We start from the raw sequence: 22756 nt of genomic DNA on the forward strand, positions 1-22756 counted from the left end.
AGGGAGAGAGAGAGCGAAATAGCGAGAGATACAATTCAAAGACAAAGAAAGTGGAGGAGATGCATTACTCAACGCAGCTTGTTTGCTTGTACAGCACAAGGTGTGTGCACCCCTTTCCAAGACTTCATTAATTGACTCCTAACATAACCAAAGATGTGCTGAAAATTACTATTTTAAAGAAAGTCCTTTAAAATTAAAAGGCAGCAGAGAGAATAGAAAATACCAGATAGGAAAAGAGTGAGCCATGCCTGAGGATACCCCTGTCATCTGAGGAGGGGCTAGTCTGTCCAAATGGCTCTAATGTGATTGATGAGCACAGCAGTCTTACTCTCACCCTCTCTCTTTCTCACTCTCTCTCTCTCTCTCTCTCTCTCTCTCTCTCTCTCTCTCTCTCTCTCTCTTTCTTCTCTCTCTCTCTCTCTCTCTCTCTCTCTCTCTCTCTCTCTCTCTCTCACGCTTTCTCTAGCTCTCTTTTCCCACTCCTCCACTCCTAACTCTCACCTCCTCTGGCTGACTGGAGGGAGAGAGGGGAGAAAGAGAGGAGCTTGGGGGTTGGGGCAGGCAGGCAGAGGCACTCCCAGTGAAAACAGGGGCTCACATTGGAGCTGAAACATTAGTGACAGGCGTACTGGCTGGGGGTTTGCTGGTCGGATTAGCTCCAATAGCCATAATAAATGAAACAAGAGGATGAAATAAAAACTATTCCACGCTGACTGAAGGCTGGGCTTATGGGAAGTGGCAGCTCCACTGGCCCCCAGGCTCTGAGTTTTGCCACTCGATAATTTTACTGATTCACTTGAGTGGCCGGAGAGACGTTTTGGGCCTGATCTAATTCAGTAACCTGTCTGGTGATTACCCCACGGACACACAGGCCCTGGACTGGCCGCTGGGACAAAGGAAAGGAGAGACAGGGACAGGTGGAAGAGTAGAGAGAGGGGCTGCCCTGGCTGGCTGCTAGTGGCTGGCTGGAGCACAGAGCCTAGAGCAGCAGCACCACTTGTTGAGCCCAACATGCACGGCCACTTAACTCCTCTCACGTCACTGCTTCATGCCTCATGACTGTTCTGGCCTGGATTAGATATCTCCCCCTATCTAGCCAGATGTCTCCCATAAGAGAGTGAGAGAGTGTGAGTGTGTGTGTGTGTGCATCCATGCGTGTGTGTGCTTGAGTGAATGTGTGTGAGAATAAAGCTGTGTGTGTCTCCGCCCAGCAGAGGTCCCAGTAAACTCCAGATGAGTGGTGTGATAGTGGGATGGGACAGGAACCTACTGTCTCTTCTTTAAAGAGAATGGGGGGGATTTTGTCCTGTGTAGAGGCAGCCCAGAAATCTGTCCGAATCACTGGAGGAGATGGAGGGGAAGAGAGGGAGGGGGGCGCACTGCTGCCTGAGCGCTACAGTTGAAGGGTAACCTTTCCTTAACCTTTCATATGTTGAAAGCACATTTCGCCACTGACTTATTAATTTGGACAGGGTCACCTTTTTTCATTTTAATACCAGATTAGCGGCGCCAGATCTTGAACTTTGATGTAGAAATTGTGCAGATGAAGGCAACTCTCTGGGACACTTTGTAAAATGTAGCGAGACTTTATTGATGTGCTATTGACATAATTTCTTTCTAAAGACGAAAAATGTCAATACTTGCTACATAGATGTAACTAGCAGAGTAAGCACTCCATTTACATACTGCGCTGTCAAAATTAATAATAGAATGAGCTGGATGTTGTTTTTTCTGCTCTGTTCAGACAGCGGGGCTGATGGAGCTGTGGAGCGCTGGGCTGGCTGCGTAAAAGGCAGATGTTTGTCCCCAAAACCCCACTGCTGTCCTTCACAGAGAACCCCACTGCTGTGTTTCACAGAGAACCCCACTGCTGTGTTTCACAGAGAACCCCACTGCTGTGTTTCACAGAGAACCCCACTGCTGTCCTTCACAGAGAACCCCACTGCTGTGTTTCACAGAGAACCCCACTGCTGTCCTTCACAGAGAACCCCACTGCTGTGTTTCACAGAGAACCACACTGCGGACTTCACCATACATTTTACGAACCCACATCCCTGCCATCCCTGCCGGCCAAACCCTCCCCTACCTTGGACGACGCTGGACCAATTGTGCGCCGCCCATGGGTCTCCCGGTTGCGTCCGGCTGCGACAGAGCCTGGACTCGAACCAGGATCTCTAGTGGCACAGCTAGCACTGCGATGCAGTGCCTTAGACCACTGCGTCACTCGGGAGTCATTGTGTGGTCGACTATAGCTCAGTTGGTAGAGCATTGCTCTTGTAACGGCACCATAGTGGGTTCCATTCCCGGGACCAACCAAACGTTAAAAATGTATGCCCGCATGATTGTAAGTCACTTTGGATAAAAGCGTCTGCTAAATGGCATTATACACTGCCTGGTTTCACAGAGAGCAGAGGCTATTTTAGGAATATGACAAGCTTTACACTTCACTAACTTTATATAGACAATACATATGTTAATATATCCCATGACATGACAAGGATGATATGTGCAATACCTAATTAACACAAATGTATAATTTATACTGAACACCTTATCCGTGATTACATATGTTATTTACACAGGGAAATAATATTCTTTAAAAAAAAGTGTGTGTGTTATTCCAAAGTTTGCCTTCCTGCAAGCCCTTAGTAAATCGGTCTCTTCAGTGTACAGTGGGGAGAGCAAGTATTTGATACACTGCCGATTTTGCAGGTTTTCCTACTTACAAAGTATGTAGAGGTCTGTAATTTTTTATCATAGGTACACTTCAACTGTGAGAGACGGAATCTAAAACAAAAATCCAGAAAATCACATTGTATGATTTTTAAGTAATTCATTTGCATTTTATTGCATGACATAAGTATTTGATCACCTACCAACCAGTAAGAATTCCGGCTCTCACAGACCTGTTAGTTTTTCTTTAAGAAGCCCTCCTGTTCTCCACTCATTACCTGTATTAACTGCACCTGTTTGAACTCGTTACCTGTATAAAAGACACCTGTCCACACACTCAATCAAACAGACTCCAACCTCTCCACAATGGCCAAGACCAGAGAGCTGTGTAAGGACACCAGGGATAAAATTGTAGACCTGCACAAGGCTGGGATGGGCTACAGGACAATAGGCAAGCAGCTTGGTGAGAAGGCAACAACTGTTGGCGCAATTATTAGAAAATGGAAGAAGTTCAAGATGACGGTCAATCACCCTCGGTCTGGGGCTCCATGCAAGATCTCACCTCGTGGGGCATCAATGATCATGAGGAAGGTGAGGGATCAGCCCAGAACTACACGGCACCACCTGGTCAATGACCTGAAGAGAGCTGGGACCACAGTCTCAAAGAAAACCATTAGTAACACACTACGCCGTCATGGATTAAAATCCTGCAGCGCACGCAAGGTCCCCCTACTCAAGCCAGCGCATGTCCAGGTGCCAATGACCATCTGGATGATCCAGAGGAAGAATGGGAGAAGGTAATGTGGTCTGATGAGACAAAAATAGAGCTTTTTGGTCTAAACTCCACTCGCCGTGTTTGGAGGAAGAAGAAGGATGAGTACAACCCCAAGAACACCATCCCAACCGTGAAGCATGGAGGTGGAAACATCATTCTTTGGGGATGCTTTTCTGCAAAGGGGACAGGACGACTGCACCGTATTGAGGGGAGGATGGATGGGGCCATGTATCGCGAGATCTTGGCCAACAACCTCCTTCCCTCAGTAAGAGCATTGAAGATGGGTCGTGGCTGGGTCTTCCAGCATGACAACGACCCGAAACACACAGCCAGGGCAACTAAGGAGTGGCTCCGTAAGAAGCATCTCAAGGTCCTGGAGTGGCCTAGCCAGTCTCCAGACCTGAACCCAATAGAAAATCTTTGGAGGGAGCTCAAAGTCCGTATTGCCCAGCGACAGCCCCGAAACCTGAAGGATCTGGAGAAGGTCTGTATGGAGGAGTGGGCCAAAATCCCTGCTGCAGTGTGTGCAAACCTGGTCAAGACCTACAGGAAACGTATGATCTCTGTAATTGCAAACAAAGGTTTCTGTACCAAATATTAAGTTCTGCTTTTCTGATGTATCAAATACGTATGTCATGCAATACAATGCAAATTAATTACTTAAAAATCATACAATGTGATTTTCTGGATTTTTGTTTTAGATTCCGTCTCTCACAGCTGAAGTGTACCTATGATAAACAATTACAGACCTCTACATGCTTTGTAAGTAGGAAAACCTGCAAAATCGGCAGTGTATCAAATACTTGTTCTCCCCACTGTATATTTAAGACGGAATAACACTAAAATCATCTACATCCTCTGTGTGTGATTACAGAGATTCATTCTGTCATTGCTGAGAATAAAACTAACTTTACCAAGATTACTAAGAAGTGATCTCACCCCAGGGTGACCACAGGGTCTGTGTCATTACTGAGAGGGGAGAAGGTCACAGATTTACACATAGCTAATCCCACCAGACCCACACAACCCAGGGATTATTATACAGAGTAGAATAAGAGATGATACAAACTGTACATTCAAATGGAATGGGGAGTAGCCTTCATACAGACAGTATGTAGCTTACAGCGACCACACACACACACACACAAAGTGCTGAGCGTTAGTCACTGACTTCAAACTGTCATTCATCTGGCATCCCCTAATTAAGTGTCTAATTAAAGCGCTAATTCTGGCGACTGCAGCCACGTTAAAGATCCACAATAAAGAGGACATGTTGGCTACAGCAGACACACACACAGTCACACACGTCAGCACCAGGTGGTGGACTTCTCTGTAGATTGAAATCAAGGAATGAAGTTTGAGTGACAGCATAATGAAGTGAATCAGTCCTCACTACAGTAGGACCTTCTCTACTATAGACGATGTAACCTCCACTTCTATAGTGGACAGCCAAGCCCTCCTGGACTGTATCGTTGACCACTTCCTCCCGGGGTTAAGGGTAGCTTGTGGTTGACACACAGCATACCTAGAATGTGACACATTGGCTGGGTAAACATGGGGACACTGCCATGGTGCTGTCTGAGGGGTGGGGTCAGGCCAGGGTTCTGTCTGAGGGGTAGGGGTCGGGCCAGGGTGCTGTCTGAAGGGTGGGGGCAGGGTTCTGTCTTAAGGGTGGGGTCAGGAGGTTCAGAGAGAAATACTGGGTAACCTTGGGGTGTTCAGTATCTACTATGTCAGGAGGTGCTTTTAAATGTCCCGATGAGAAGTGATGTGCATCAGATAGGCTCATTAGGAACCAGTCATCTGCACCACGGGACAATGGCACCGTTTTCCAGGAGAGGAAAAGGAGAAAAGCTCTCTGCTTGTGTTCTCCATCCTGTCCACTTCTCTCTGCTTTGCAGATCAATAGGAAAAATGAAGGTCAGAGAAGCAATAAGGATCCACAGAAGAGAAGCGCTGATTCCTGCCTTTAGAAGAGGATACAAATAGACACTTAGTGAATTGCTTTGCGTTGCGTTGCAGCGTTTCTACCCGTACCACTGGCTTCTCCGTCTCTGATTACTACCTCTTTGTTTTTACAGTCCTCATTAACCGAGCCCATCCTGATCATTCCCGAGAGACAGATTGCTGGAAATACAAATTAAAAGCACCCCCCTCCTTCTCCACAGATCCTTCATTAAATACGGATTGGAGGCCACCCACCTACGCCGAAGCCTGGAGTTTAATTCTGCTCTGTGCGTTGGCGAGCGTGTGTCTCAGGGCCCCGACTCTTTATCACAGGGATTTACAGACCATCAGTCTGGCCCTACCCCTCTCGCTCCTCCATCGATCCCTCCCTCTCTCCCAATCTCCCCCTCCCCCTCTCCCTCCTTCTCTCTCTCTCTTTGTGTGTGAAAGGCCTGTGTTAGCATGTGCGAAGGCTAGCCCACATGTCACTAAACAGATCCCCATGTTTTATTTATCCTCTGTTATTTTACTCACAGACTTTAACCCCTTCAGATGACTGATTGGAGCATGATACTGCCGAGCCGAGCCGAGCCGACACACAGACTTGGGAAACAACGCCAAGACTGACACAGAATCAGCTGATACAGCAAGATTGAGGAGAGGTCAGAGAGTAATACCATTGGTCCAGGATATCAGTAAAGGTCAGAGAGCAACACCACTGGTCCAGGACATCAGGAGAGGTCAGAGAGCAAAACCACTGGTCCAGCACGTCAGGAGAAGGTTAGCTTTAAACCATGTAATTAAGACAATTAAAATAATCAATTTACAGTAAGGAGACTGTATTGTAAAGGGGTCACTTGTATCAGCCAGGTAAAAGTTACCCAATGCTGTAAGACAACAGAGCAACATTTGGCGTTATACATTGAGTATTCAAAACATTAAGAACACCTGCTCTTTCCATGGCATAGACTGAACAGGTGAATCCAGGTGAAAGCTATGATCCCTTATTGATGTCACTTGTTAAATTCACCAATCAATGTAGATCAAGGGGAGAAGACAGGTTAAAGGAGGATTTTTTAGCCTTGAGACAAATGAGACATGGATTAAGTATGTTTGCCATTCAGAGGGTGAAGTTTCTTTGAACGGGGTATGGTAGTAGGTGCCAGGCGCACCGGTTTGTGTCAAGAACTGCAGCGCTGCTGGGTTTTTCACACTCAACAGTTTCCCGTGTGTATCAAGAATGGTCCAACACCCAAAGGACATCCAGCCAGCTTGACACAACTGTGGGAAGCATTGGAGTCAACGTGGGCCAGCATCCCTGTGGAACGCTTGACACCTTGTAGAGTCCATACCCCGACGAATTGAGGCTGTCAAAAGGGGGTGCAACTCAATATTAGTAAGGTGTTCTTAATGTTTTGTACACTCAGTGTAGAGAAAGGAGGTGATCCAAAACAGAGTGAGGCCCAGGGACGAGGGGAGGGGAGGGGACGGGGGGAGGGGAGGGGACGGGGGAGGGGACATGTCATTCATCAAATCACCAGGAAGGGCTGGGTTTGTTTTCAGCCACAGAAAGAAAGAGAGAGAGGGAGAGAGGGAGAGAGAGTGTGAGAGAGAGAGAGAAAGCGAGAGTGGGAGCGGGAGCGGGAGAGGGAGAGAGAGTGAGAGACGAGACAGTAGACAGAGAGTGAGAGACAGAGAGAGAGAGAGAGAGAGAGAGAGAGAGAGAGAGAGAGAGAGAGAGAGAGAGAGAGAGAGACGAGAGAGAGAGACGAGAGAGAGAGGGGGAGAGAGAGCGTGAGAGAGAGAGAGAAAGCGAGAGTGGGAGACCAGAGAGAGAGAGATAGAGAAACAGAGAGAGAGAGAGAGAGAGAGAGAGAGAGAGAGAGCAGGAGAGAGAGAGAGGAGAGAGAGAGAGGAGAGAGAGAGAGAGAGAGAGAGAGAGAGAGACGGGAGAGAGCGGGAGAGAGCGGGAGAGAGAGAGAGATAGAAAGAGAGAGCAGGAGAGAGAGGGAGAGAGAGGGAGAGAGACGAGAGAGAGAAGGAGGGAGCGAGAGAGAGCGAGAGGGAGAGGGAGAGAGAGGGAGCAAGAGAGGGAGCAAGAGAGAGAGAGAGGGGTTTCATGACTGCCTGCATGAGGACGTTGACAGGGGAGAAAATATGGATTTAAACTGAACACATTTGTCAGATGTGGACCATACTCACACACACACCCTTCATCTCTCCATCTCCCCCTGACCAGGGAGGCTTCAGTGTCTGGTACTATAGTCAGAAAAGGCAGTCATGTTGTACATGATGACTGTACTGTAGTGTGAGGATGGAATCCTGAAGCCTGCTGTTGTAGCTCCTCCTCTCCTCTCCCTGGAGTGCAAGGGGCTTATGATGTTTCTGTCAACAGCAATCCAGGAAACCAAATGCTCCAACAAAGCCCACAACATGTTAGTTTTGCTCTTGCTCAACTCAACACTCCTACCCCTCTTCCCAAACACCCCCCCTTCTTGTGCGAAAGACAGAGGAGAGGAAAACCAGTTCCCTCATGAATACTCTCTTTATTTTGTTTTTGCTCACAAGGTGACGCTGAGCACTGATGTACAGAACAGAGCTGCAAACATCCAGATAATTGTCGCATTATATGTTAATAACAACACAAATTATTGATAATAACTGAATGACACCTCCAATACAAATCTGCTATTTGACAGAACTGCAAACAGGGGGGGGGGGGGTTGGGGATAAAGCTTGCTAATTTGTACAGACAATTGTCGCATTACATGTTAATGAAATAGGAACATTGTTACTGTTGACTACAGTGGTATTAATTAATGTACAAGTACAACTAACGGTAGCTAACTCTGTTCCGTACATATGTGGGCAACCGTGGCATTCAAACAAGGCTGCAATGAAAACGAATGGGACTGTAGCGACTGTGTTAGCATCACAATCAGGGGAGTGAACTAAGTTTCGATTCAGCGTTGGTTGACATGGTAATGGACCAATAGTATAGGAGAAAAGTTGAAAAAACTGACCCCGCTGACGCTGTACATTGAAGTGTGACATATCATTATTAAAAACAAGAAATTATCAATGGTGAGTGTAAAGTTAATTACTCGTGAGTTCATCAATAGTTAATTCAATCAATTGTAAATATTTCGCGTAATCACTGCGAGCCATCATGACTCTCAAAAACCGTGAAACCGAGTTTAATTGTGAAGATAAATTTAGCGCCGCCCTAAAAACCCTATTCAAATTCGACACAAACCTTCAAATAGGTATGTAATTAGACATAATATAAACTCTTTATAGTGTTTTATTTACATTTTAGAGGTGATAAGTTGGACAAATCGGGTGAAAAAAGCTGGTTCCCCACACTACATATCTCCCCCTTTCACTATGACACAGTAGCTTTCACTTCCCCACCCGCCAGTTTTAAAAAGACCCGGCGGAGCTCCATTGCTTTCTTCAATCATGCAGAGACAGGCAGCATGAAGGTCTCGTCATTGACTTTGCTGGAAAGGGGAGAAATTCTGCTTTACAATGGTATTCATATTACAGTTGACCTGGAAGTATTACGTTTTTGGGGGCGCTAAAATAAGTTTAAATGTACGGAACAGCGCGATGTACAAAAGTGCGTTAGCTACCGTTACTGCTGCTACTATTACTGAACTACTGTGCTGTATATTTAAAATATATTCATCAATATGTAGCAAACATCTGTCTCTGATCCATTCAGGATTTATGAGGAAGATACAGTATTCCTTTTAGGTATGTAAATATGTTGTTTGCTTATAGGAGAATGAGCAGTGGAAAAGACTGATGTTGAAGAGATCAGCAGGTTGCTTCATTAACATAATGCAAAGGCTTTTCAGGAATAATATCCCTCTGTCTGTGTTAACAGGGCAAAACAGAGCCTTGAAAATAATTCTAAACCTGTTAAAACAAAACATGTATTTTGCAACTACAATACTGCTTGGCCGTTAAAGGTAAAAAATAATAATATCAAAACAATTAAAGGTTGTACTTAATTATCACATTAAACTACATGTTCATATTGAAAAGATAAGACTACTTGGCCACCAGTATCTAATTAAATATTGTCATCTGACAGACAGGCAGACAACTACTACCTGACTTGAGTTATCACTGATGCACCGAGACGACACAAAATGTAGATGATTTTCATGTGCATTTTAAAGAAGGCCCACAACCCACTGCAGGGGAGGAGAATATTAACAGTCATCTGAAATCAATCACTAGCATGGCTAACTGACTGCTCAGACCACTCGTCTGCACAAATCAATATCCTTGCTGGCCATTGTGAGGACTGACATGCTGACTAGACCGGGAGCGCACGTGCGTCCGCATGTGCCATCGCGCGCATGTTGCTTTTGTCCACCCACACAAGACGCGATCAGGACACGCAGGTTGAAATATCAAAATGAACTCTGAACCAACTATATTAATTTGGGGACAGGTCGAAAAGCATTAAACATGTATGGCAATTTAGCTAGCTAGCTTGCTGTTGCTAGCTAATTTGTCATGGGATATAAACATTTGGTTGTTATTTTACCTGAAATGCACAAGGTCCTCTACTCCGACAATTAATCCACAGATAAAATGGTAAACCGAGTTCGTTTCTCGTAATCTCTCCTCCTTCAGGCTTCTTCTTCTTCTTTGGAATTTATATGGCAGTTGGCAACCAACTTTAAGGTGCATTACCACCACCAACTGGACTGGAGTGTGGACCTCAGTTCATCTTTCAATCACCCACGTGGGTATATACTCCTAGAAACCAGATGGGAGAGGTGGGACTTGCAGCGCGACAAGCGTCACAAATAGAACCAAGTTCTATTTTAGTGCCTGGCTACGCAGACGCTCGTTGACGTGCGCGAGCAGTTTGGATGAAATGATTGAATAACGTATGTATAAATTTATTTTGCACGTGACGCGAGCGGTGTGGTCAGCATGTAAACCCCCACCATCAGCAATTCAGAGAGAAAATAAAAAAAGACTAGCAAAAAAGTTCTTAACAAGACAGAACCACACACACACACACACACACACACACACACACACACACACACACACACACACACACACATTATACCTAAGCATAATGACAGGCATTGTGTTGATGCAAAAACGTTAACACAACTTTATTATATAAAGAGGCAAAAGGAGAAGGACAGGCCTACAGCAACAACTGAGATAGAGACTAGAGAGGGAATAGGAGAGAGAGAGATGAGAGAACAAGAGAGAGAGAGAAAGAACGAAAGAGAGAGAGAAAGAACGAGAGCTAACGAGAGAGACAGAGAGAACGAGAGAGAGAGCGAGAGAGAGAATGAGAGAGTGAGAGAAAATGAGAGAGAGAGCGAATGAGAGAGAGCGAACGAGAGAGAGAGCGAACGAGAGAACGAGAGAGAGAGAACGAGAGAGAGAGAACGAGAGAGAGAGAAAACGAGAGAGAGAGAACGAGAGAGAGAGAACAAAGAGAGAGAGAGAGAACGAGAGAGAGAGAGAGAGAGAGAGAGAGAGAGCGAACGAGAGAGAGAGCGAACGAACGAGAGAGCGAGCGAACGAGAGAACGAGAGAGAGAGAACGAGAGAGAGAGAGAGAGAGAGAGAGAGAGAGAGAGAGAGAGAGAGAGAGCGAGAGAGAGAGAGAGAGAGAGAGAGAGAGAGAGAGAATGAGAGAGAGAGAACGAGAGAGAGAACGAGAGAGAGAACGAGAGAGAGAATGAGAGAAAGAGAACGAGAGAGAGAGAACGAGAGAGAGAGAGAGAGAGAACAAGAGAACGAGAGAGAGAGAGAGAACGAGAGAGAGAGAGAAAACGAGAGAGAGAGAGAGAGAGAGAGAGAGAGAGAGAGAGAGAGAAAGAAAAAGAGAAAGAGAGAGAACGAGAGAGATAGAGAAAGAACGAGAGCGAGAGAGAGAATGAGAGAGAGAGAATGAGAGAGAGATACAGAGCGAGAGAGAGAGAACGAGAGAGAGAAAGAACGAGAGCGAGAGAGAACGAGAGAGAGAGATACAGAGCGAGAGAGAACGAGAGAGAATGAGAGAGAGAGAGAGAGAATGAGAGAGAGAAAGAGAGAAAGAGAGAGAGAGAAAGAACGAAAGAGAACGAGAGAGAGAGCGAGAGAAAAGGCTACAGAAATCCAATAGTGTAACCTCTGTTTGAGCGGCAGTAGTGACCAGTGAAGGACAGAGAAGGAAATCAATAAGAGCTGATTTGCAGAAGTGGGTGGAGATGAGAGGAGGAGAAGGCATGGAGGAAACAGAGACAGGGACCTCAAGGGAAAAGATAACACAATCGCTTTCATCAAAATGTGATCAATCCAAGGCTCCCGTATAGGACACCTGATGGCTCTCTATTTTTTATCAAACATTAAAATACATAATTAATGCAAGGTAGAGGTTAGGCTGGTGGAGGGTAAATTAGCTTTTTTTATATAGGGGTGCTTTGATTGAAACTCATTGAAGGTTGTGTGCATGTTAAGGGTGGCTGCACATGGATGAGGGAGATCTTACCTCCGGGCGACATGGATGAGAGGAGGCCGGGAGACAGTAGGCCGTGGACACTGTGGGGAAGAAGCCTGGAACTTTCCTGCATCGCTACCCCCAGGGAACGCTTGGGTGGTCGGCCAGGCCTGGAGCTGCAGAGAGAGGGAGCGAAGGAGAAGGGGAGGGAGAGAGAGAGAAAGATCACGTCAATACACAGCTAATTATCTACTATTTAAATCTCTTTTACTTAGATCACACAGGCTCACAGTGAAAGAGCCCATTGATTGATACATTTACAATGGTTGATTTTATATTTCTCTACATAGCAAGCATGATGTGAAAATTGTATCGCATTCTTTTTCATTTAAATTGACACAAAGAGAGTGGAAATGATACATTAATGACAATACACATCTAAAAACTAAAGAAATTAAGATATTTCCATGACGATTGCTAGTCTAATTTCTATGAATTATTGTTGTGGTGGTCATATTTCGTAAAATCCCAAAATGTTATTCCTTCTTTTTCAAATAATATTTGAAGCCTCATAAGACCTTAACAATATTACTCTCCTCCTCTCATCACTCACACCAACATATGTTTGCCCCCCCCCATCCCACTCTGGGGGGATTAGACAGAGACGGCAGGTAGACAGAGATCCACTCCACTGATAACACAGGACACACACACAAAAAAGCTTGATAATAATCACCTCAAACACATATGCCTTGAAGTGCACAGGGGACATAGCATATTCCAGCAAGGCCATATCTGATAAGGGACCGCCAGCGTGCAGGCACATTGTTTCAGGGTTTGGTGTCTGATGGTATAAAATTAGACTGAGATTCCTTCCCCCTGGGGTCAGGAAGTGAGAAACAAGTCAAAACGTTCCTTACGTTACACAACCCCTCACACACACATGCCCTTCCTCACTTCCCAACAGTAGACTCTTAAAGGGTGTACTAGACTGATAGGGCGCTTCTGTCGCAGAGACAGACACGTATGTGACAGGCTGAATGAAGTGGGCGACAGGAAAGAAAGGGGGGGGGGGGCTTGAAAATAAAAAAGTAATGCTAATTTTAGAGCTGTATACCATCGACCAGCGTCCAGGAACACTAACTAAAAAAACGCTGTGTTGTTGCCTCTTTCTGTATTTCATTAATATTGCAGTGGCAACAAACACAAACAAGACCACAGAGCAATCAGCATACAAGTAAAAGGAGGGGGGTGTTCAATATAGGAACAAATCAGAGTAGTCTTCAGAGTCGTGGTTGGATACGAGTTGAAAAAGCATCACTAGACGCTCCAGATGCCACTACACTTGGCTGGCATGGGACTCTATTTTAAAGTACAAAAGACACAGAGAGGACTTGAACGGAGAACAGAGAGAGGACGGAAAGAAAACAAACTCGGAGAGACAAATGGAAGGCTCTTATCGGTGTTCCAAACAGAGTGTTGCCATTAGAACAAAGCCCATTCGCTGTGAAACGTCCGTCTCTCTCTCTCGTTCGCGGTGCCCCCGTCTCTCTGTTCAACACAAAGGCGTTCACTCACAAGCTGCCACAACAGTCCATTTTGATTCAGCTGTTTGTTCATTCGCCTTTAATGTCTTGTCCTTCTCTTTTCTCTGGCCAGTTTATTCTGTTTTAAGTATGATTCACCTGAACGTTCCCAGTCAGAGTAGCCAAGGACTCCAGACTGGAGACTCTAGAGTTGGAGGAGTCACTCACCTCAATAGAAAATTAAGTAACTTTTTAGAAAAATGTCAGTTAAATAGTAACTTATAAATGTTGACATGGGTCAGTTACACAGCCCTGAACCTGAGGTGTTTTTCAAGGAACAGTTGATTGGCCTTCCACAGAAAAAGATTGCCGAACGTTACTGTACTGACACAGCAAGGCAGAACTAGTGAGCTCTGCTACAGTACTCCACTGTGTGTAATATTCTCTATTGACTGGCCTGCAATTCCAATCGATGATAAACTCCATGTGACCCTCAATCTGTTACACCAGAGAGGTGGCAGCAATGATCACACTCCCTTTTGCACACACCCTCAACCCCCCACCACCCTCACCCCTTCCGTCCTCCACCCCCCAATCTCAGAACCCCCCCTGCTCCCACACTCATACCCCTCATGACTTGTTGGCTGTCTGCATGAGCTACGTTCAGAAAATGTACAGCACTCACAATTGTCACTTTACTAATCCAATTAAAAACTATGAACAGTCAAGCGTGTAAAAAGAAAAAAGGTAAAAGAGTTCTCAACATGAATCACTTTAGCAGTTGTAGTGAGCCTGGAACAGGAACCGCTCAATGAAGTTACTGTAGTGTATCAAAGTCATTCTGGCTTATTGCTCTGCACAGTCTACAGGGCCCTGTCAGCTCACCATAGCGCAGAGCCCACTGTTTTTAAACTGTGTAATTAAGCCACTTTGGAGATTCCAGGTTTTCAGTCTTTATTTATTGGATTATCTTCCATTAGAGATTTCTTTAAGAGAGGGTTTTCTGAGTACTTAATTTGAAATCCATTCATATTCAGATATCCTGTACATACTCACATAAAATATTTTGTTGTTGTGTGTGTGTGTGTGGGGGGGGGTGCGCTGTAATTTTAAATGTTTCTTTGTTTCTTTTCCTCCTAGAGTTATCTTGGCCCTTCACATTCTCTAGGAGTAAGCATGCACTTGAAAATAATAGAAAATGAATGGATGTGACTACATAAGCCAGCCTTACACGTAACTCCAAGTGTTGTAATTAACTTCAAATATGATATATTTATTAGGTCATCAATTACTGCTGCCAAGTTTGCCATAGAGACAATATTAGGGGTAGTAATTTGTCTAAATGCCAAGAAGTGCAGAACTTATCATTCACAACCACCTCTACAGTAAATTCACTAATGAGGGTGTTGTAATACAGTTCAGGCCTTCTGGATTTTACACAGAAAGAACTACTTCAGATATGTTATTCATATATTCTGTCTTGTAATTATGGCCTATATGAAAAACGGAGGTCCCTTCCACCTGTGTCTTCCATCACACCGGTAAATGATGATGGCATAAGCAGAACACCTGATACTGAAGATGAAACCAATTCATTGGAGAGAAGATAATTAGCTAAAATGACAATTACATTTTTCTGATGTGCTCACTGCAATACATTTCATACTTAAATAAATGACCTTTTAATCAAATTGGCCACCATTTTGCCATAGCATTACAGGGAAGTTTATATTTGTTTAAAACAAACTACACTATAATACACAGGCTACTCTACACTACTTTGTTGCGGGCCTAATAATGCATAAACCAAATGATGAGAATGTTATGTTTGGTTTGCGTCCCCCAAAAGGAGAGGCTCTTGAGAACCCATTAATAACCAGAATGTTCCGATAACGTGTGGAAACTTCCGGAGAGGAAGGGGAATTAGAAAACACTGTTGAAATCTTTTGAGCAGATTAACCAGACATTTCCTTCAACGTCTTAAATGAGAGAGGGCTTCCTTTGGAGGGTGGGTTGTTTTCCATACACAGAGCTGATTGTTGAAGCAAAGGAATGGAAGCAAAGCAATGGTCTGGAGTCACCGACTTATTATTCCCCTCTCGCACACCCGTGTCATTTCTTTTGCAGGGCGATTGTGCTCCAACTTGGCCTATTCCCTCGGGAGACTAGAACTATTTTCTTATTTGGCTCCACTTTTACTGAGTATTGTGTTCCTGCCCCCCTTTCCTAGCTGGCGGCAGGTGCTTCCTTGTATAAGCTGGTCCTGCTGACTAGCTTTACTCCGACTCCAAGAACAGGACCTGCATCAAATGTCCCAATGCAACAAACCGCATAAATGAGATACACTGTAGATCAATAGAATTGTGCAGAGCAAGCCCCTGTCCCTCCATGTTCTGTCTAATCCTCTATGCTCTGCTTCAGCCATGGAGGTAAAAACTTGGGCTGGTATTCAATCAAACTGTGGATTGATTTCATATTGCTCTAGATGAATGATGTAATTACAAAGACAACGTTTTTGGGTCAAATACTTTCCTTACGTATTTTTGCAATGCAGTAGTTAAAGTGTTACATTTCCTAACAACGTTTACTTTTCCATATTCACAAAAATAATGCAGAAAAGCGAACTATGATTTTCGAGCCCACATGTTCCCCCTGTCCGCCATGCACTAGGAGTCAGCAACTGTAGGTGGTTGTATACTGCAGAGCATCTCACCTCACATCCAGATGCTCTCACACCGACCGTGAATACTGTACCACAAACAGCCTCATTGGTGGGCATAATGCCCATTCCTGCTGCTATGCACCTCCATGTTTGCCCTCTCTGAAGCAAAGGCACACACACACAAACACACACACACACACACACACACACATGCCCGTAGAGGGTTCCATCGGGCAGAAGGAACAGATGGCTGCGAAAAGTCATTCACACGTTCCCGCACATTTCACTCACCAGAAAATAAAAAACCTGTCATGCTGTCGTCCTTACCAATCACTACCCTCAACTCTCAGGCGGTATCACTGCCTCTCCCGGAGACGACTTAAAGTGGGTTACTAAGCACTATCTAGTCCAAACGAAAATGTCACAAATGTGCCCTTGTCATTTTTCAAACAGGTTAATTAAATATTTAAAGTAATCAGATACCTGCAGGATGGGGCCTGAGCCAGAGCCTGGGTTAGCCTGGCACTCCAGGAAGACCATCCTATCATTATGAGTGATGACTCCACCCACTCTTCTCAATGACAAAGGCCAGAGAGTGGTGGCCAATATCTGTGGAGAGCTTTGGTGTGAGTGGATGGCACCATGCTGCACTAACTACTTGTGTTCACTTCACTTCAAACAAAGACATTTGTCGTACACAAAGTTTCGGAGGCTGGTAGTTGCAGTGTGAAGGGGTGGAGAACGGGCCAAACAAAAATCACATTTCTAAAATGTTAAATGGGAAACTGTTTTAACAACAACAAAACATGTACAAGTCAGGGTGCCTTTGAAGATGTTTAATTAAAATCTAATCCTGCATTCTTAAAGGCTCACATAAATTAAGCTGTCAGTCAGGAGATTTATGCATTTACATTTGCATATTGCATACAATTCATCAATTACTCATGTGTGAGAGGCCTGCATATCCCAGGGAGAGAGAGGCTGCCAGTGTGCCTGCTCAGTGAGAATGAGGGAAAGACAGTGAGAGAGGGAGAGGTGGGGTCGGCAGTACCCACTGATGCCCAGAAGAAGTCAGTCTCCATATGGCCACACACTCAACTAAAACTGCTGAAACCTCCCCATACCCATCCCACATATGGAAAAACTGATAGCTGGGCAATGCATAAAACCTGAGAAAGCAATGTGTGATTTAATGTTTATACTGTATCTAGTATTGGATTATTATTGAACAATGACCACTATCCATGACCACTATCCATGACCACTACCCATGACCACTACCCATGACCACTACCCATGACCACTACCATGATCACTACCCATGACCACTACCAATGACCACTACCAATGACCACTACCCATGACCACTACCCATGACCACTACCCATGACCACTATCCACTAGAACAAACACAATGCAAACAGAATAACATGCTGCAATATAGAGCTGGTCTTTATAAACAGGCCCTAGTAACATGCTGAGATATAGAAGAGGTCTTTATAAACAGGCCCTAGTAACATGCTGAGATATAGAAGAGGTCTTTATAAACAGGCCCTAGTAACATGCTGAGATATAGAAGAGGTCTTTATAAACAGGCCCTAGTAACATGCTGAGATATAGAAGAGGTCTTTATAAACAGGCCCTAGTAACATGCTGAGATATAGAAGAGGTCTTTATAAACAGGCCCTAGTAACATGCTGAGATATAGAAGAGGTCTTTATAAACACAGACCCTAGTAACATGCTGCGAACATATGCTGTGTGTGTGTATGTGTGTCTACCTCAAATACCTCGTACATCTGCACATTGATCTGGTACTGGTACTTCCTGTATATAGAAAGCTCCATTCTTGTGTATTTTATTTTATTCCTTGGGTTACATTTTATTTTTTAAACTCTGCATCGTTGGGAAGGGTTCGTAAGCAAGCATTTCATGGTAAAGTCTACACCAGTTGTATGTGCAGCAGGTAGCCTAGCGGTTAAGACCGTTGGTTCGAATCCCCAAGCTGACTTGGTGAAACATCTGTCAATGTGCTGTTGAGCAAGGCACTTAACCCTAACTGCTCCTGTAAGTTGCTCTGGATAAGAGCATCTTCTAAATGACGTAAATGTATTCGGAGCATGTGACAAACAAATGTGATTAGATTTTGTGTCAGACAGGCCTCTCTTCTATCTAGACTAGAGGGATAGACACCGTACCGGCCATCTACGTGCTGTACCAGCTCTGTTCGAATACGGCCTCAAGGCAGACGTGTCAGTCAACAACACGGTTCTAGATAGCCATTCTGTCTCTACAGTTTTAGGAGTCATATAGATGGTCACCTTTTCTCTGTCCACAGAACAATAGGTTTACAGTACATATGTTTTGACATCAAAATCTAATCAACTGTGTGTATATTGCTTGTGGCTTTTGAAACCAGTTTAATTTTATCCCGCAACACCAGTGTAAAGGAAATCATCTAATGTGAGCACAGTCTCCTAAATGCTACACGTGTGGAACTAGAAATACGACATGGGCAGCAGGGTCAAGGTCACACCAAATCCATATGCTGGAGGCATGTTTTCTCTTTAATCATTTCATCAGCTATTCAATTGAATGTCTGAAGCAATTCAATATCAGTGGGATTAGAGCAGTCTATTGCACATTGTCGTATTAAGAAGATGGCCCAGCAGAGTGACAGCTTTGGCTGTGACCAGGCCTTCTGACAGCCAATCCAACCTCAGATTTAGGCCCTAGTCCCATTATCCTGATTGGTGGTTGTCTGACACGCACACTGTGGAAGGTGATGAGAACCTGGGCTCCCAAACAAACACAAAAAGAGACAAACACAGAGCCCGTTCCCCGTCCCGACCCACCCACATCAACATGGCGATGCGTGATGTGAGCGCGGGGCAGAAGTCTCAGCCCAGGGAGGATTCCTCTACTCTATTGGAGCATCTCTTCACATTAGCCTCGTCAATAGTTAATGAGGCCTGCATATTTGATGATTATTTATCCAGTCAAAGGCAACATGGGAGACAGGTTTTACCTCAGCATTGATAGCTCCACCCCTTCCTGGTGTTATGCTGATTAGCCAAGCTGCTGACTGGGTGTGTATCGGAGAGCAAGTCGGCCACTAGACAGGCCACTAGACAGGCCACTAGACAGGCCACTAGACAGGCCACTATGCAGGCCACTAGACAGACCACTAGACAGGCCACTAGACAGACCACTAGACAGACCACTAGACAGACCACTAGACAGGCCACTAGACAGGCCACTAGACAGACCACTAGACAGGCCAATAGACAGGCCACTATGCAGGCCACTATGCAGGCCACTAGACAGGCCACTATGCAGGCCACTAGACAGGCCACTATGCAGGCCACTAGACAGGCCACTATGCAGGCCACTAGACAGGCCACTATGCAGGCCACTAGACAGACCACTAGACAGGCCACTATGCAGGCCACTAGACAGGCCACTATGCAGGCCACTAGACAGGCCACTAGACAGACCACTAGACAGGCCACTAGACAGACCACTATGCAGGCCACTAGACAGGCCACTATGCAGGCCACTAGACAGGCCACTAGACAGGCCACTATGCAGGTCACTATGCAGGCCACTAGATAGGCCACTAGACAGACCACTAGACAGGCCACTATGCAGGCCACTAGACAGGCCACTATAATAATAATAATAATAATAATAATAATATGCCATTTAGCAGACGCTTTTATCCAAAGCGACTTACAGTCATGCGTGCATACATTTTTGTTACTATGCAGGCCACTAGACAGGCCACTAGACAGGCCACTATGCAGGCCACTAGACAGGCCACTATGCAGGCCACTAGACAGACCACTAGACAGGCCACTAGACAGACCACTAGACAGGCCACTATGCAGGCCACTAGACAGGCCACTAGACAGGCCACTAGACAGGCCACTATGCAGGCCACTAGACAGGCCACTATGCAGGCCACTAGACAGGCCACTAGACAGGCCACTATGCAGGCCACTATGCAGGCCACTAGACAGACCACTAGACAGGCCACTAGACAGGCCACTAGACAGGCCACTAGACAGACCACTAGACAGGCCACTAGACAGGCCACTAGACAGGCCACTAGACAGGCCACTATGCAGGCCACTAGACAGGCCACTAGACAGGCCACTAGACAGGCCACTATGCAGGCCACTATGCAGGCCACTAGACAGGCCACTATGCAGGCCACTAGACAGGCCACTAGACAGGCCACTAGACAGGCCACTATGCAGGCCACTAGACAGGCCACTATGCAGGCCACTAGACAGGCCACTATGCAGGCCACTAGACAGGCCACTAGACAGGCCACTAGACAGGCCACTAGACAGGCCACTAGGGGGAATGGGGAGTTAAGGGTTCAGGTTCCCTATGTCTCTGGTGGTGTATTGTACATGGGGGGTACCGGTGCAGAGACTTTGGGAATTCCAGGTTCATCTGTGTTCCAACGCCTCAGTTTATACCCAGAAGCATGATACGGTGCAAAGCCATAGGCCTCATGTTACAACATAGATTTAGTTCTCCGTTATTAACAGAGGGAATTCCTGCTTGGTTTTTATTAAAAAGGCTGGTGTGAAGGAGCATGAGACCATGTTCAGGAGGTGAACACACACAGTGCATTCATAGCTGAAGCTGAGAGCAGGGGCATTCTATCTGCTGAAGAGGATCCTCAGATTTCTCTAAGTGCTGCCTCCCTCCTACTGCACTCGTAGTTTTCCTGAGGCTCAGCAGTGGCACTCGTGGACTCCTGAAGGTATTGAATAAATGTAAAATGTCTTCCCTCCTGCTGTCTCTGGGATCAGGGTGGGTAGGTGTCATCCCCCCTGAGTTGGTTTGTGGCCCATTATCTTTGTCCATCAATCAAGACAGAGAAGCCAGTCACAGATGCGTCATCTGACTGCACATCGGACCCTTTCACACCTCTGGCAGTGAAAACCACACACACACACACACACACCTCTGGCTGTGAAAACCACACACACACACACACCTCTGGCTGTGAAAACCACACACACACACAAACACACGTACCTCTGGCTGTGAAAACCACACACACACACATGTGGAAGTGTACAGACTGAATCTGGCAAAGGGTTCGATGTGTGTTAGGTGTCACATAATAATCAGTTTGAATTATTTGAGAAAGATTTGCATGTGTGTGTGTTCAGAGAGAGAAAGAGAGAGGGGTTAGCGCAGGGTGTAAATCCCCATTACCGAGTGGGACTGACACTCCTCAGGGGAACAGCGCGCCTTCCCTTCCCTCCTCTCCTAAACTGTGCTTGACCCTCAGCCCAGTCCTACACAGCCGCACACACTTTCATCTCATATTAAAAGCCTCCCTCAACACTTCTTTTCCAGCACACTTCCACTTTTCACCCTCCACTCCACTCTTCCCTCCACTCCACTCTTCCCTCCACTCCACTCTTCCCTCCACTCCACGCTTCCCTCCACTCCACTCCACGCTCCCCTCCACTCCACGCTTCCCACCACTCCACTCTTCCCTCCACTCCACTCCACTCTTCCCTCCACTCAACTCTTCCCTCCACGCTTCCCTCCACTCCACGCTTCCCTCCACTCCACACTTCCCTCCACTCTTCTCTCCACTCCACTCTTCCCTCCAGTCTTCTCTCCACTCTTCCCTCCCTCCACCCTTCCCTCCTCTCCACTCTTCCCTCCACTCCACTCTTCCCTCCCTCCACTCTTCCCTCCACTCCACCCTTCCCTCCCTCCTCTCTTCCCTCCACTCCACTCTTCCCTCCAATCCACTTTTCCCTCCATGCTTCCCTCCACTCCACACTTCCCTAAACTCCACACTTCCCTCCACCCTCCACCCCACTCTTCCCTCCACTCTTCCCTCCAGTCTTCTCTCCACTCCACTCTTCCCTCCACTCCACTCTTCCCTCCACTCCACTCTTCCCTCCACTACACGCTTCCCTCCACTCTTCCCTCCACTTCACTCTTCCCTCCACTCCACTCTTCCCTCCAGTCTTCTCTCCACTCTTCCCTCAACTCCACTATTCCCTCCACTCCACTTTTCCCTACACTCCACTCTTCCCTCCCTCCTCTCTTCCCTCCACTCCACTCTTCCCTCCCTCCTCTCTTCCCTCCATCCACTCTTCCCTCCACTCCACTCTTCCCTCCACTCCACTCTTCCCTCCATCCACTCTTCCCTCCACTCCACTCTTCCCTCCACTCCACTCTTCCCTCCACTCCACTCTTCCCTCCACTCCACGCTTCCCTCCACTCCACGCTTCCCTACACTCCACTCTTCCCTCCACTACACTCTTCCCTCCACTACACTCTTCCCTACACTCTTCCCTCCACTACACGCTTCCCTCCACTCCTCTCTTCCCTCCACGCTTCCCTCCACTCCACTCCACTCTTCCCTCCACTCCACTCCACTCTTCCCTCCACTCCACTCTTCCCTCCACTCCAGTCTTCTCTCCACTCTTCCCTCCCTCCACTCTTCCCTCCACTCCACTCTTCCCTCCACTCCACCCTTCCCTCCCTCCTCTCTTCCCTCCACTCCACACTTCCCTCCAATCCACTCTTCCCTCCACGCTTCCCTCCACTCCACGCTTCCCTCCACTACACACTTCCCTCCACTCTTCCCTCCACTCCACTCTTCCCTCCAGTCTTCTCTCCACTCTTCCCTCCACTCCACTCTTCCCTCAAC

At 46.3% G+C, this 22756-nt stretch overlaps 1 protein-coding gene across 9 annotated transcripts in view; it reads right to left on the reverse strand.

The window, feature by feature from the left end:
* Positions 1-22756, reverse strand: part of LOC121542130 (dachshund homolog 2-like) — a 183069-nt gene that overhangs the window by 83111 nt on the left and 77202 nt on the right. For all 9 annotated transcript variants that reach the window (XM_041851617.2, XM_041851615.2, XM_041851613.2 and 6 more), the window contains exon 2: positions 11918-12042. In XM_041851617.2, the coding sequence (XP_041707551.1) occupies positions 11918-12042 (125 nt within the window). The remainder of the gene's footprint in view (positions 1-11917; positions 12043-22756) is intronic.

Source organism: Coregonus clupeaformis, chromosome 27 (assembly GCF_020615455.1).
Source record: "Coregonus clupeaformis isolate EN_2021a chromosome 27, ASM2061545v1, whole genome shotgun sequence".
NCBI lineage: Eukaryota > Metazoa > Chordata > Actinopteri > Salmoniformes > Salmonidae > Coregonus > Coregonus clupeaformis.